The sequence below is a fragment of the Myzus persicae genome, unplaced genomic scaffold (genome assembly GCF_001856785.1).
Source record: "Myzus persicae strain clone G006 unplaced genomic scaffold, MPER_G0061.0, whole genome shotgun sequence".
NCBI classification, from domain to species: Eukaryota; Metazoa; Arthropoda; class Insecta; order Hemiptera; family Aphididae; genus Myzus; species Myzus persicae.
Window position 1 is genome coordinate 158,365 of NW_019100515.1, and position 18,019 is coordinate 176,383.

An 18,019-nucleotide genomic window follows, 5' to 3' on the forward strand; every position below is an offset into this window, starting at 1 on the left:
CATAATTACGTCGACAGTATTTTTTTCGTATGAGTTGAGGCTATTGGGCAGGTAGACTTGTATTGTTTACGTTAGATTTAGGTAGGCAAATCGATAAATTCATAATACGCACAGGTAGTTTATGTACAATATTGTTTGTCAAGCAAGGTTATTATACAATTTCAACATATTTTGGTTAGAATATTCCCCTCCCCTCCTCTCCATCCGCATACATAGCTCTGATTTGCATTATATACGCAATTTAATTATAATACCGGTGTTATAAGTCATTATTTAAGTAAAAATAAATTGAGTTGTTAAAGGAATTATACTATTTTTATGCGCTTATATTATTCTATGCACCTATGATAGTATGTATTTATTTAAATGCATAAGAACGTTATGAGCTGTATTATGTTTGTAGACATCATGGATTTTACGATATTTTGATTTTTAAGCAAGTTATGAGTAGGTATGTAAAATATTTCAATTTAAAAATGCTCATAACTTCCTTAACAATTTAAATACTTCAAAAATCCGATGTACAAATACTGATAATATTCTTACATAAGTTTTTTTTTATGCTAGTTTGTGTGGAAAATTAGTTATTTTGGGTTTTAATATTATAGCAAATTGACTTATCATTAAATTTATAGATACCAATATAACCAATGTTCTATGATTCTATCCTTTTTTAGTTATTTTAATTTTAAAGAGAGTTCTGAGGTTTTAAGTATTATTATTTCACATACTTATAAGTATGGCTATAGCTTGTACCACACGATATTCATTAGATGGTATTTGAAAATATGGTTTTTAAAAAAATCAGAATTTGACTAAATGATGACAAAAGGAGGATATTGTAAACATAAAATATACTTGGGACGTATTATTAATTTTAATTACGTTCTGATAAATATATGACATGAATTAATTAGAATATATGATTTTATTTCCTACTTACTCATATGGCTTTATGAAATTAAATTTTCTTTGTAATAATCAGATTTATTAATTATTTTTTTCATTTGTTTCAGACTGAAATGAGACGGCTCAAAATTATATTCATTTGTAAGCTGACGATATGTAAGTGAATTAAAAAATATCATTATTACTTTTCATTATTATATTATGTACCTGATTTATAATATATGACCCATAGATAATAATGCATATTATATAATTATGTACGATGTACCTACAAAAATATATTGTTGCAGGATACTTTATACGTTTAATAATTATTTGTTTTAATGACTTTTTATTTAAAATTTAAGTGTACATAATATTATATAGGCCAAATGTTAATCAATAGCTTTCTTTAAAAATTAAAATAACTATTTAAATCAAAAATGTACAAGTCTTTTAAATTATAATGGCTTTTGATCAGACTTGTTTGTTATGAAGACGTATTGTGTTATGTATAGAAATTTAAAATCATTAGGAATTCAAGTCATAAAAATTTCGTAACAATTTACCAAATGGTTTCAAAATATTGTAGTCTCCGTGCATTTTAAATGTATCATATTTCTTAAAGGCCTCTGCAGTTACTAATAGGAAGAACCTTGAAAACATTATTAATATGTTTGTGAAAGTCATTTGAGGGCGTTGTCTGTTTTTAAGTTATTTTTTATATCGATCTGAAAAGTAGGAATCGTATGAAATATTGAGCAACGTCGAGTTTTATATATTTTTCTTTATATCTTGAATATTAAATTTTATACTGCTTGAAACAAAGAGGGTATAATTATAAGCTGATATTTGGTAAGTCTTATTTTACACACTCGACCAATATTTGGAGCAGTTTAATTTGTCTTCATGTTGTTATATCATAAGTCATAACTATTATTGATTCATTATAGATATTTAATAATTTCAAATTTGTTTTATATTTATGATTGAAATATTTAATTTATATAACAAACTATAGTTATTTATTTAACAAGTACTTTGCGAATCATTCTATCGTATTATGGTCATTGATTAAATCTACATATTGTATTATGTTTGTAATCAATGATCTGGTTTATAAATCACAAATACGCTCGTGACTATAAGTTATATATTATATTATTATGAACATGTTGACGCAATACCGAAAAGACACCGCAGGCCATTGTCCTCGTATAAATGCGAGGTTTATTCTGTGGAGCATATATAGACGTAGGGTGATCAAATATTGTAGGAGGGAGGCTATAAACGCAATCATATACCTTTTATTACCTATAGGTGGTTTTGGGGACTACACAATTTTTATAATTTAGATGGACTGAACATTTGGTAGACTACAAGTCTAACAGGCCCCCGAGCTAGGACCCCACTTGCAAGCACCTCTAGATACGCGTATTAAGTGAAACAAATTCAAGTACAAAACATTATCCAATTTTTTTTCAAAAAACATTAAACTAAAAATCTACAATCAAGTGCAAAAAAATATTCTAATTAGTTAGTCAAGTATAAACAATTCTTAGTGATTCGATCGAATTTTGTACTGCAATGTACCCAATGGTTTCATTTTTAATATTTATTGAACTATATTTTGTATTTTATCAGTTTTAAATTAACTATCAATGGATTTTTATTTTGTTTTTTATCAGTTTTAAATTAACAATCAATCGATTTTTTTATATGATTATTGTTATTTGAAATTAAAATTCTAATAACTTGAGACTTGGGAGCAACGACTCATAGTTTAATAATATAGGAATACTATTTTTGAAAAAGTAGACATTTCTTAGAACTATAAAAGTAGAAATTTAATTATATTACGTTATATTCACTATATTATTCGACATGTATAAAAATTGTAGTACAAAAATGACATGTTGCAAAACATCGGTAAAAAAACTGTATAGTAGTTGTATACGTAATATTTACTCGTAAATATATTTATATACAAAATAAAAAATACATAGTAATAAAAAAAAATCAATAACTTAAATAATAATAATAAAAAAAGCGTCCTTGAATAAAATGTTCATTTAATATTTTACAAAGCATGCATGACTCTTGTAATCATTTTATATATTTAACACCAATACAATAACAATAATAATAATAGTGATTGGATAGAGAAATATTTTATTCATCATGAAATATTTTGTTACATTTCTAATTTATTCAAAAATTGTTCAGATCTAGTTTTATAATCATTAACAATTAACTATTAAGTTGTTGCTCTTAACTGCTTTATGATACCAGTAACTATATTGCACAAGTCGTATTATTATTTATTACTGTATAATTAAACTATTTGTAGCTTTTAAAAAAATATTAAAATTAAAAACATAATATGTTTAAATGCGGAAGGTTATTAAAAGATATGTACTGAATACATTTACAGTACTAAATTACATCCTGTTTCTGGTATAAAATTTATGAATATTGGAAACTATTTATTATATTTTATATTGATTGATGAAATATTATTGAAGCATTCAGTGTTCCATTTTTATTGTTTCGTGCATTAAAATCAATGCAAAATCATGGTAAAAATCAAACATCCTTATCAATTATCCTAAACATGATACAATCAATAATTTAAAAATAACATAATTTATTAAAAAAAAGTGAAAATTGTGATATTTTGTTCCAAATGCTAATTGTTGTAATAAATACTGGATATCTTACAAATAATACAAATTGTTTTCATGTTAAAATCTATGTAGGTACCCACAAGTAAGTTTATATATATATTGTGAAAATAATGCAGCCATTGAGTATTTTAGTTTCGTCTTAACACATTAAATTATTTGCTGGTTCACTTATAATGTTGGAGCTATTGTAATCATAATTCATAATATTTATACCGATACACGAGTATAATATATGGTATACCTGTAGCAACTAGCAGTTAACACCCACGATTACATGCGTTCATCGATATTACTACCTTATGAAAGTCAATCTATTAGTAACTTTCCATTGACGTTACATATTGATATTGATAAGCGATTACGATTTTTATTTGGCAAGAGTCACACAGAGTGAAAATAATATATTAAATATTAATTAAATATTTATTTAAAATTGAAATTAAAAATAAACTAACGAGCGGGAGCAAACGGAACAAAAAAAACGTAAATAGTATTCGAGTTTAATTCCAATGTTGTAAAAAATAGTTCTTTAGCTAATCATTAAATTAATTTGTTTGTAAGAACGATACTTATAATTCTTAAATAATATATTAATAAATATTGATAGGTATAGAAAAAAGATGAATACAAATTTGTTTACAATGTTATGGAACTCATTACTTATTTTTTATTTAAATCCTGAAATTCATCAGCAGTCAGCATATATATATGTTTAATTTATCGAGTTAAAAATGTAAACGGTTTGTTTTCCACATGTTATACACAATTCAAACTTTATGCGCCATAAAATTATAACATCAATTTCTTAACCACCTCAATAGAAAATGTGTACGTATAGTTTTTGGTAAATAATTCGGGTACTCACTATCATAATATTCATAACTTATTATTAAATGACCCATGTGCCACTTCAAATAAAAATACGCCTTTGGGCTTTGGTGAATAGTTTTTATAACCAAGATAGGAGGGTAAAGTCGGAGGTAAAATAAAAACAATAAATATTTTATATAACATTATTTTATTTTATTATGACAATCTGCCATGAAGGTTAATGACCGAAAATTGGCCAGATTTTATGGTAGTCTTAACGCGCAATTCAGAAAAAATACCGTGTAGGTGATTCGACGAATATTATATAGATAATAATAATATTATATTATAATAATAAATTGGTATGTGCACAGCGTACGCTGTGTGGAGTATCTATATTATACACATTATAGGCGCGTTTCAAGTGCATTCACATTGATCGAAGATCAAGGATTTATGTTTTTTGCTCACTATTCATTTTTTTATCACCACAATATACATAATATACTACAGTTGATCTCAATATCGTTATGTATTTATTATCTATATAGTTGCTGCGTAATGGTCGATTTCGGCGAGAGAATATAACTCAAACTTGGGACGCTGCGGTGTCCTATAATTTATATTATAATATAATATTCTATGTAATATAGATAATGTATTATATTATAAACGTTTTATAAACGTATACCAGCTTTACCACAGAATGTAACAATTATACAGTTTGTTTATGTCCTCTTATAGGGACTGCTGTCTGTCTTAAACGTCTAGGTATGTACATAAAAGAATTACGTCACCACTTGGTCGAATACGTATAGACGGATAGTGTTTTTCGGCGCCTAATTACGTGTTTATCGGTACTTATGTTGCAATGCCACTGTCACGTTTGTCCAGGAAACGCAATGGGTCCCATGGGCTGTGGCGCATATGTGCTCGTGTGTGCTTGCGAGTGTATATCTCTGGGCGTTACCGAGTTTATGAGTTTTTAAAACTGGTTCGTTGCAATGCTATACCTATCGCATTAATTCATAATATTGACAATCGAAAATGTATGCCACTGTTACACAATGCACAGCGAACAGTTTACACGTCGTAAATTATACCTGATTAAAAATGCATCGGGAACAAATCGAACTATATAGGTACTTCATTATAGTGTATAGTACTTTGAAGGTACCTATATAATATGATATACTATAATACTACATTATTATATTGGTATCTGCAGTTATCGGACGCAATTTTTCAGAGCCTGTATAGAGCATAGACTTATAATTTTTTTTTTCGCGAATATTCTGTAACCATATAGTAAATGATTAAAAGTAGACACGTATATAGTAATATAATATTAAATATGTGTTCATATCGTAATGAATATTTTTTATTTAGTAATCATCGAATGGCTCCGATGACACAATTTCGTCTTCTCAACGGAGATATCGATTTATCGATTTATTGGCTGCACACTTGGTTTCGTTAATTTTATATATTATACAATAATATAATACCTGTACTCGTGTAGTCGTGTCTCAAATAAACTACATGGTGAAATTACAACTGGCTATTAGATGAATATTAATAATGATTTAGTGAAATCGAAATAATATTTTCAGTTGAAAAACATTTTTTTTGTTATTTTATTGTTCAAACCACTATGCCCGAGGCTATTATATGATATTAGATCAAGTACATTTAAAAACGATGTATCGATCTATTGTATAATTTATTCGCTTGAATTATGATTATTTGGTTCATCCAATTACAAAAAAATTAATTATCGAATCAAATTATTTATCAAACATTTTGTTTTGCTTATTCTTTGTTTTTAAGAGATTAAGTTCATACCCGTAGTCCGTTTTTAGAGCTGCAAATCCTCTCGCCTACAGGAACTTGTAACATTCTTTACATGGACGATTTGTAATTAATATAATTTTTTCCGTACGTTCTTAGTGAACATGATAAGTGAGAATAAAAATGCCGAAGACTCTAATCTATAATATACAGGCTACTATCTGTATTTTGTACATATGTGAAAAACAAATGTTATTTACAATATTTATTTAATTATAACATATTTAAGTCTGAAGTTTCTTTACTCTGTGCATGCAAATAAATGCAGTAACACATTATACATATAAGTACCTACCGATTATTACAATGTAATAGATTTTAAAAATTATTTTGATGTACTAATTATTATTTTAATACAACAAAATATATTAAGTATGTGAAATTACTGAAAGTCACTTCAGATGACGCATATAATAAATGTACATTTTATGTAAAACACAGTTACCTATACAATGAAGGTGAATCAATTGACGTTTGCATATTTTAATTACAGGTTTACTGACATGGTCCGTATTTGTAGCGGAGTTAGATGCGCTACGAGGTTCTGCTGTTGTACTTCAAGCGAGAGCGAAAGCGGACAAAAAAATTTCGGTACGTACAGTGTCAGTCAATAAATGTCGAGGTTATTTCGTTGGTATTGCTATTATTAGAATAAAAAATATTACCATCAAAACCTCATTTGACAGTATGTATTATATCATATATTTATAAAGGCACCTGTCACCTATATAATAATATTATACAGATGTATAGATGAAATTCAATCGTGCTCTGTATTCGAAGACAGCCTTGTACATTTTGTTATTTTTGCTTGATCTAAATTTAAACTAAAACGTTAAATACCTACACAGTGTAATAGGTGCCGAAAGAGAACAGTATATTTTTATCATTACTCATTATAATATATTTTTCCCCTTTATTGAGATTATATAGTATATTAGTATTAGCAATACGTCAATATATTATAATCTTATAACATATTTTATTGTTCCTTTTTTATAATTCATACTAATCTGTTATAACTTATACATGTACTTATAGTAATGTGTACAATAATAATAATATTAAGGTACGTACTTTGTGCAATCGTGCAATCTATGTCAGATTTAAATTAATTAACTATACCATGTTTTCATATTTATATATCAAGCCATGTATAAGAGAATCGAATAAAATATACAAAATATGAAATATTGTTATAATAATACCAAACCTATATGTATTGATTATTTACTAATATTTTTTTTGTTAAAATACGGTTCTGAGGAAAATATATGTCTGGTTAGCAACCCCTGTTAAATTTAAACTCTCAGACACACAGTAGTTGAAAATCTTAAATGTGTTTAATAATTTGGTAGTTTGTGTATAATAGAAATCCAAATATTGTTGTTTTATTATTTGGATAAAATAATATAAAATGCAAATTATCTTACCTACTTATTTTTTTAGGAACATCTACCATTATTCTACCTCGTGTCCTCGTCTATAAGCGCCGAATAAAAAAATTCTTTATAATATGTAATTGATTATATTATATGCGATGGGAGTACTGACTTTTAAAAATAAACCCGATCGTACATTTATATTTATGTAATTTCGGTCGTAACTTTTTTTATAAGAAAAGACAGGTCTATAATTTAAATTATTACAAGGGCATTTCGTAATTATCAGTATAACATACTGTCATAATGTATCTATATTATTATATCACTACACAACTATCGTTCAAAAAAAGAAACGGTTTCTACTCTCGGCCGAATAAAAGTTAAAAACCATAACTTACACCTAATATTATAAATCCACATGCATAATGAGCGATGTCATAAGCGTACCGCTGGAAGAGAATTGCACGCCTGTTAAAATATCGAAATAAAATATTACACAATTGCGCTAACGCCTTTGGCGGAATCAACCCTCTCTTTTGGGAGGTGCAAATATCTCTTAAGTTAGCTTGAATGTTATAGTTTTATGTAATTTTGGAAAATCTACACAATAAATCGATGATAAACATACATTTTGTTTAACCAACAGGACCCGGATGAAGCAATCGACGTGGACGAAAATGGGGAACAAGCAGTCGAGTTGAACGTAACCACGACCACAAAACCCACGTTGACAGGCATACCACAGATCGACTACGTGCACGATCCAAATTTGCCCCGGGAGCTGAACGGTTACAACTTATCGGAATATCCGTTCCTAAACTCGGTGCCCGCAGATATCGAATTCAAATGCGACGGATTGCATGATGGTTTCTACGCGAGCATGCCTCATAAATGTCAGGTGAGTCGATCTTGTGTGTTAATTTTAATTTTTTATTAATTTCTATCTATTTCAATGGGTTATTCCTATTGAGCCTAAGCTTAAACCCATATGGGCAATAAGTATTTATTATTTAATATTTCCATTGGGTTGCAAGGAGTCATCATCTGAATAAGGGGGACCGGGTGGATTTCATATTAACATTATAGGTACATAATATTCTACTCCTTTCCAAACCTGATTTTTATAATCTTATCAATGTATTTCTACCTACCTACCAATTTTGAACGGACAGTAACTTACCATATTTAAGTACCTAATTAAATTACAAATAGTTTAATGTCGTGTCTACCTAATATGGTAATGGTAAACGAAAAGATTATTTATACATGAATATTAAGCCAAGCTCATTATGTTATTTTACCTAGGAAAATAGGCAATATTATCATGATATAATTCAGTTAAAATATTATATAGAATTTGGTATTTATATGTTATTATTATGTTTTTACGAACTAAGTAAACGTGGTTTGGTTTCTTGTATGGGCATAGACGTAACTAGAGCCATTAAATTGAGTGGGCTCGAGCCCTTAGTTAAAATGTTTAACAGAGGAGAGGGGTTGTAGGACTATAACCTTGTCCCTTACCCTTAATAAATAAGAAAATATTATAATACAATTATGAATACCAACATTTTCAATAAAGAAATACAACTTTAAATATCCACAAGCAAAGTACATTTATTACAAAATAGTATAAATAGTAAATTTTATTTATTGCACATAGGTATTGGTTATAAGTCTTTTCAACAGTTCAAAACTATAAATAAGAACATAAAATTTAATAAGAAATGACTTTAACATGTATACCTAGATAAGAATCATTACAAGAATTTTATTTAGACTTACTGACAAAATAGGTTGTGCGGGGCCTGTGTTCAAGTCACCTAAATCTTTTACCAAATTTGGTTCTAAATGTCCTAAGTCTTGAATTGAGCTTTCAATTATTTGAGCATGATTATTAGTATCATTTATATCAGGATCATCTGGATCTGAATCAGTAGCTTGAGGAAAAACTGACTTAATTTGCATCTAGTACAAGATTTGAATAAGATAAGTTAATAATATACCTACAGGCTACACTTAATATTTTTCAATTGTAAATGAAATTACCATTTGCGAATTCGATTCCAACTCTTTTTCTGGTTCTTGAGGGTGATTAATACCTATTTTACCAACAATGAGATTGCATTTTTCTTTAGCAGATTGTTTTTTATTATTAAATATACTAAACATAATGACCGTGAAATAAATTGAATATTGGTTTCTTAAAGTAAACTACGAATTTATTACAGTAATTACAAAAACAATAAAACACATCAATACTCCTCAATCAATTACGAAATTAAATGCGATGGTGATCGGTAATACACTTTAATTAGGGCAAATGAAAAAAGAAAACATTGGTTACAAAAATCATCAGGATAACCTCATATTCTTCAGAACAAGGAAAATACTGCAATATTCTATTTATAAAATAATTTTACTTAAATCACTGATAAAAGATACACCTACTACAACCTGTCCCACAACCTGTAGCCGTAACTTGTTCCATACCATTATCACAATATTCGATATTTATTATCACTTATTTTTTGTGTCACACAATATGATTGTGTTCTATTGTGATATAAGTAAAGGTAGGTAAACAAAAATGTATTATTTCAATTACTTGATTGTTTTCAATTCATATTTCATTTAGGTGGGCTCGAGAGGCTGAAGGGTGGGCTAAGCCCCCACTATTTACGTCTATGTGTATGGGAAGGGGAGGTTGGGTCCTTTTTGAGTTTCTCGGTTGCAATCGCCGCATCTAAACGTATACACATTGAAGTACACGTTAAATATCAAACACTATATAGTTCCGGAAAAAATGTAATGTTTATTTTGTCTGTGGCCTACTGGCCTCTGACGTCAAACTTAGTTAATGCAATCGTTGTCATTACACGCTGGACGGAGTACGCCAGTACCTATACACAACGGATTACATAACATATATCTAGTACCCGACTGTACAAAATTAATTTAGCCCAAAGTCCTATAATATATAATACTATATGAATTGTAATTTGTAATATTAAACATTGATTATGTGTATGCGATTGCAGCTCTACCATCACTGTCTGTTCGGCACGAGGTTCGACTTCCTGTGCGCCAACTACACAGCGTTCGATCAAAAGACGTTCATTTGCCATTTCGTGTCCCAGGTGGACTGCCCAAACTCGGCCAAGTACTTTAGCAGGTAATGACGAAGTCACGACGTACATATTATATTTTATAACTACCATATACCGACGTGACGTCCGCGTTGCGGATATTGGCGCTTGGCAGTAGCTGTATTATGCGTATTATAATGTTATATACGTACATAATATTATTATGTGTATCAACATAATAATAATAATAATAAGTCTAATGCGTAGGACGGTATTATGTAGTTTCGGGTTATTGTCTGGCTGCGGTTACCTATCAAGACACCGAGTTAATGTAAGGCGTGCACTTTGCCACAGTGAATTAGGTATATCATCATACAAATTATATACTATGGCTATGCGGATAGAGTTTTCGCAGTGTAAAACACTGCACGTACCTCGCGCATCCAAACAGTATTGTATCAATTACGAAATACTTTTTGCGATAAAAACCAACGTCGAACTGGATGGTTTTTTTTCTTCTGTTAATCGTGTTTAGGATCATGTAACCATAAAGAAAACGCATATCTTTTGAAAAAAATCGTTCTTTCAAAAGACAAAATCAAAAGCTGGCCGTACAGATGTAATGGTAGTGAATGATGTGATGGAGTGTGTGTTGCACCCAATCGTTAGTGGCGTATTTACCACCCCTATCAGGCCAGAGGTTTTTATTTTATTTTTTATTCAATTTCAATGAGTTTTCATTAGTAATAAGTTCGTTACTAAAAACATAGCCTATATGAGCAGTGGACCTTGCACAAAAGTAATATGACGGTTAAAGGAGCTCGGAGGAAACTGGAGTTCACTCAACACGTTATGTATTTCTGTTTTCTATTTCCAAATTTCCAATGCCAAAGCGGCGATTACGTATTGTTATATTAAGTATAGGTAATGATTTTATCGGGAATGTCCAAAATCTTCTACAAAGTTAGTGTGACAATATTCATTATCGGAGGAAGTAGTGTGGTACCTATCTTTTATCATACGTTTTACATTTCTAATATATAATCGTTACGATTCCGATTTTAAAACCTTACTATGAAAATTAATTTGTGCGCAGAAATGATGCGCTGTACAAAGCCGCCGAGACGACGACGCTGCCGACGACCACCACGTCCACGACGGCCGCGCCACAGCAACAGCAACAGCAACAGCAGCAACAGCAACAGCAACAGCAGCAACAACAACCGTTCTACCCGCAATACCAACAGCAACAGATGCCGTATGAAGGTCGCAGGGCCATGCCACCGGGTTACGCGCAGGGCCGGAAGCGCAGGCCCTCCTACCGGAGGCGAAGGCCCGTGTACGAATATTATTACGTAGACGACTACGACGACCAACAGGAGTACTACGACGATAGCGTCGAGCAAATGCCGGTGGCCAAAAAACCCATAAGAAAACATTCTAGGTTCAACAGTAAGTGCAATACTACATTGTTATTGTTATTGTTATTATAATTATTGTCATTACCGACTTGTAGTGGTAATCAATATTTCGACAGATTTTGGTATATCAATACTTAATATGGCTGTGGTTATTGATTTGCATTGTTATTTACGTGCAAGTCGAGGAAAGCTATATAATAAGTACTGTACTTACACAGTTGCACATAATATATATGTTACAATTAATGCCCGAAATCTGTCAACACTAGTTTTCACAACCCCCTTTCGTCAAAACTGATTTAAACTAGTTAAGACTAGAATTACCTCCAAGTTTAAATGTCTTAATTAAAAAACTAGTTTTTACTAAAATGTATACGTATACTATACCTGGCATAGGTATTAAAAAAAAAAACCTAAATCGTGCACGATCATGGGCGAACGCAATGGACCAGCCAGCTATCAAATAAATTAAGGTAACATCGACCAATTGGCTATGAAATCGATTAAGATATAATAGTTACAGCATTGATTTTATAATACTCTGTATATATTATTATAAAATCAATGGTTAAAGGTATATCTGTGGTAGCCACTAGCCGTAGGTATGTGTACATCAATAGCTATGAAGTAGTCTTTGAGTGAATATCGTTCGGTTAGTTATTAACAGTTCATTTTTCTTAGTTGGAAAGTTTTTCAGTAATATTTAACAATATTTTTAATAATAACTATGAGTGAAATTAATATTCGAGAAAATTCTGAAAATCGATTTTTACTAGATAGTTTTAGTTTTCACCATTATATTTCAGACACAACTAGTTTCACTTGAAAAATAAGTCAAAACTAATTTCTAAGTCGTTAATTATTGTAGTTTGAACTTATTAAAATCTGTTTTGACGAAAGGGGGTAGTGAAAACCAGTATATTGACTAGTTAAGACTAATTTTGACTGATTTCGGGTTATAACTGTAACTAAATATAATGTACTCCACCTGGATTTTACAACTAAAAATCTATAGCCACGTACCTATTATAGCCTATACGTATCCGACGTCGATTTTTGCTTAGCTTTTCGAGGGGAGGGGGCTCGGCGCTCATTCCTCCCCAATCGAGACCTCTGAATATATTTCATATTTCTCGTTACAAAGTCGTTGATCGAATATAATATATTACTACGAACAATTTCACACAATATATTGTGTTGAACATATTTTCAACAGCGGCGGCGTAATGATTAAAAACAATCACGGATTTTGTCCTATTGTATAATATGAAAACTATACGTCTGGTGGTCTACCACCGTTGCGAGCACGTCCAATGAAGTTTTTTAATTGATGCATAGAGTATATGCACATCAAAGGCAAACGCACTATACTAGCTCGTATGTCTTTCGCATATGTATACAGTGTTTAATGTTCGTCGACACAAGTCGTGCGCGTTTTATAAATTATAAATTTATTTTTTAACATTTCCAATAATTTTCTATTATTATATAAATATTATATTATGATGTTATACATCGCCTTTCGCTGAAATCGAATTTAATATATTTTCGAATACATAGATACATTTATTATTTTAGAAAGTCTCGTATGTTGTGTTATTATAAGTTACGAAAAAAAAATCAAAATAGTTGTGTTTAATACTTTAATATTGATTTAACCAGATCTGGATTTTATTTAAAATCGTGATTCACGTTATTTTAATGATTCAATAATAACGCATTAATACATCATATAATTATTAATAAGTATAGGAACTTTTTAACATGAACATGGACACATGGTGTTGTTACTCGCCGTGCAGTCACACACACACACTAGTAATTTTTCTGTATCGTTATTTGTTAATGGCATCGCATGTATATAATAATATATTTCAACTTTGGTTGTTTCCCATGTTACGACTTAGAATCCAATCGATTGTGGACAAATACAATTACGTCTTGTATGCAATTTACTGGTATAGAAAATATATTATACGTCCTGCAAATATACAAACGAAATGCTTGATTTCTGTAAAACATTGTAATTCCCCACGGAGATTGCCTTCTTCTAAATTAGTAATTTATAGGTGGAAAATTTCACATTGACATCCACCATATACGTAGACTCCTATTTCGACCGCAGAAAGTCTGCTGCAGATCTCGTATAAAATGATTTCGGATACCACGTAGTTGTTTTTAGTGCAAAATATTATTAAAAAAAGCTTATACTTAACCGGCCCCTTAACGTTTCAGATTACAAGCAGGCCGACCTAGAAGCCGATTACCAGGAAAGCAGTTCTGAGTCTGACGCGCCGCCCAGCGGTAACTTCAAGCAGCACAGGGGACAACACGCGCAGCAGCAGCAACACCAGCAGCAACAGCAACAGCAGCAGCCACGGCAACAGCAACAGCCGTCGTCCACCGCAGTGACGAAGAACGTGTCCAATCAGATATCTTCGGTGTACGACAAGCCCAGGGCCCCGCCCAAGATCCGGCGCCCCGTACCCATCAACGAACGCGATCGATACGATTACGTTTCGAAGTCTGGCCCACAACCAGGTCCGTCGGCGGACGCCGCTCCCGCGCCCACCACCACCACGGCCGCAAGCACCACCAGCACCACCACAGAAGCCGCGCCGACGACAAAGTCGGGTTCCAAGGGCAGAGAGCCGTTGCCAAAGCCGGCCACGACCGAAGATCCGGTCGAGTATTACGACGACGACGAGGAAGTGGTGGCCGACGACGAGTACGCCGCGGAACCGGATGTACCCGCTGCGGTGAAATCCGCAGTGGCGTCCACCGCAGCCGCCTCAAAACCCGACCAGGTCGTCAAGCCTGTGAAGGCGGCCGCTGCTAGGACGGCCGTGGTGGTCGATTACGACGCGGACCGCGTAAGGCGCCCGTCGACAGCGGCCAGGTCGAAGCCGGGCAGGGCACCCGCGACCGTCGCGCCGCCACCACAGCAGCCCGCGGCGCCGAGGAAGAGGCCGGCGGCGGACCGCGTGGCCGACGATTACGAGGACGAACTACCGGTGGCGGCCACACGGCAGTCCATCAACGCCGCGACCAAGCAACGAGCGTCCGGCCCGTTCCTGATGCGGCCCTCGAAACCGACCAAAGTCAGATCGCCGCCGGTCGACGAAGACGACGGTGTGGACGAATCGGCGGCGGCCGCGGAGACGGTGTACCAGCACCAGGCCAGGCAGCCACAGCGCGTGAGCGTCAGACAGGTGATGGCCGCTCCGCACGGCAACAGGCAGAGGCCGCAGCAACAACAGCAGGCCGACCGTCCGCACGCGCAGTACAACAACAACAACAACAACAACAACAACAACAACAACAAGCACGTGAGGGCGACGTCTGGGGCCAACAGAAGGCCCATGCGGCCGGTCTACGAGTACGCCGACGAGTACTACGACGAGTGACGACCAATTATACCATGATAATAATATTGACAAAAACGATTATAATAATACGATAAAAGAGTACGGCCGTCGTACGAGTTGGCTACAAATGATGATGTATTTAGGTATCGCATAGCAGTGATGTCTCTGCTCGGTGCTCGGTACAGTTATATTATTATTATTATTATTATTATTATTATGATTATGTTATAATATTATTGTATTATTTTACGTATGGCGACGAATTTTTCAGCGAGACGACGGAAAAAGCGTATTATTATTATTATGAATTATGATTATTACGATTATCATCGTGCGTCGGACACGCGTTATTATATATAATAGACATAAACGAAATATTATTATTATTACCTATTATATATATACATAAAATATATAGTAGGTACCTATATATGTATACTATACTACGCGATAAGTATATGATTTTGTGTAATTAATACATAACAATAATTTTATTACTATACATGTGTGTGTGTGTTTTGTTTATACTATTGTTATTACTCCCAATTCTATATTTTTTTATCATTTTTATATCCCATATTTAAGTACCTACTCACAATAACTTTTTTCGATTAAAATACTTTTTAAATCGCCGAGTTATAAGTACGTATCTTCTTTAGTTTGTGGGACAAAAAAAAAAGGAAAACTTAAAACTAGATAAATATTCAATACCATATAGGTGAAAGTACGGGACATGCCCATAGGCGCACATTCAGTCTTCAACTTGGGAGAGCTAAAACGTTTTACCCCATTGTGGCAGGGGGAGGGGGCGGGATTTGCCCCATCGCCCTCTATACGGCTACACGGTTATATGCACACCAGCAGGTATATATAATATCATCTTTATATATTATTAAAACGTGAGGCGATTTCTTGTGACAGTTATATCTGAAGTTCTACCGGGCCGATTTTCACAATTTTTTTTTTAAACGAAAGTACTCGGTGTGTAGATGAGCCATCAAAAGAGAAAAGTCCAAAAAGTTAATTATTTTAATAGTAATTAGAAGTATAAAGTTTGTTGTATTATTTACACCTATATATAGGCGGCGGCCCTAGGGTTTCCATAGCTACCTGTAAGGCTGTAACCTGGCCTTTTTATATCGACTTGTAGATATGAATTGTTCCGAAAAGTTGATCAACAAAAATTATCTCGCACACATAATACAACTACAGAGCAGTGCTGTAATATTGTGTCTTCGTCCGTTTTTTTTTTGTATCTATTGTTTATTTGTGTTTCTTATGACAGTTATACATCTTATTTTTTCTAACCCAAGTACTCGGAGCCATCAAAAGAGTAACGCCCAAAAAAATAATTATTTAAATAGTTATTAGAAGTGTAAAGTTAACGACAAGTTTTACCAGTTGTCTCACATGGATCTAGACAGCTTACAATACAAAACTGTATAAAATATTCTCCGATTTGGCCAAATTTTAAAATTCTTAAACTCTTTAGAAATAGGCGAGTACACCAAAGTGAAATTGAATTTTACAAGTTTTTTTTTTATTGAACTTAAGCCCGGCGACTAGGTCCATTAGCTGTTGTAGGGGTCATAAACTGTGGCAGGGGGTAAGGTTGGTTGGTTGGTTTTTGTTTTTTTTTTTTACGATTGTTACGGTAGATAGCAAACACGTGTATGTATGGCAAGGTTTTTTACTACTATGAACCCGGGTGGTCACCCATCCGGGAATTAGTAGCTGTGGCCGTTGCTTACTCCCAGTCGCATTCCGCGACTGGTAGCAGCCAACTCGCCACGCCGAGCCACTTACAAGTTTTTGTTACATATTGGAAATTGCAAATACCCACTAATAAATCATTATTCGGACGAATATTCAATTGAAATAAAACCATCGCTATTATCAAGTAATATAATAAAAGACGTTTTTGAAGATATTATTTTTAGTTTAGAAAATGTGTCTACTTTTTCACAATTTGCTATTCTTACATCTAAAAATGAACATTGTGATGAGATGAATAATGCAATTGTCACTATGTTGCCAGGGCCAGGAAAAAGGTATTTAAGTTTAAGTATAGTGTCAAAAGAATGTGACGATTTTTTGTTTCCTACAGAATTTTTAGATAGTTTACATTTAAGTGGTTTACCTACAATACAGTTTGGTACTAAAGAAAGGTGCTATTGTAATACCCTTGAGAAATTTAAATGTAATCTCCAATCTAATGAATGGCACAAGATTTATAGTACGAAATATGTACGATCATTCTTTAGACTTGGAATCTATAACTGGTCCCTTGACTGGTCAGCGTATTTTATAGCCTATAATTGATTTAACCCCGACAGTTTCTACTCTTCCCTTTTCATTTACCAGACGTCAATTTTCGAATAGCTTTTGCACAGGGTAAAACATTGGATAAAGTAGGTTTATATTTACCCCAACCTGTGTTTAGTCATGGACCATTGTCAACTTTGTGTTACCATGTCCAGAGTTAGATCTTTAGAAAAGTAAAAAATCCAAATAATACCA

At 32.7% G+C, this 18,019-nt stretch overlaps 2 protein-coding genes across 3 annotated transcripts in view; one reads left to right on the forward strand and one right to left on the reverse strand.

Moving 5' to 3' along the window:
- LOC111029527 (ataxin-2 homolog) overlaps nt 1–15,695 on the forward strand; it is a 36,293-nt gene extending 20,598 nt beyond the window's left edge. For both annotated transcript variants that reach the window (XM_022308548.1, XM_022308554.1), the window contains exons 2-7: nt 1,017–1,065; nt 6,730–6,827; nt 8,268–8,519; nt 10,663–10,796; nt 11,807–12,162; nt 14,367–15,695. In XM_022308548.1, coding sequence (XP_022164240.1) covers nt 1,023–1,065; nt 6,730–6,827; nt 8,268–8,519; nt 10,663–10,796; nt 11,807–12,162; nt 14,367–15,538 — 2,055 coding nt within the window. In that variant the 5' untranslated portion in view covers nt 1,017–1,022 and the 3' untranslated portion in view covers nt 15,539–15,695. The remainder of the gene's footprint in view (nt 1–1,016; nt 1,066–6,729; nt 6,828–8,267; nt 8,520–10,662; nt 10,797–11,806; nt 12,163–14,366) is intronic.
- LOC111029540 lies at nt 9,293–10,281 on the reverse strand. The gene is made up of 2 exons (XM_022308567.1): nt 9,671–10,281; nt 9,293–9,589 (listed from the first exon to the last, which is right to left on the reverse strand). Exons 1-2 carry the CDS (start codon nt 9,791–9,793, stop codon nt 9,368–9,370), a joined length of 345 nt encoding a protein of 114 aa, XP_022164259.1. The 5' UTR covers nt 9,794–10,281; the 3' UTR covers nt 9,293–9,367.
- Nucleotides 15,696–18,019: the final 2,324 nt, after the last annotated feature.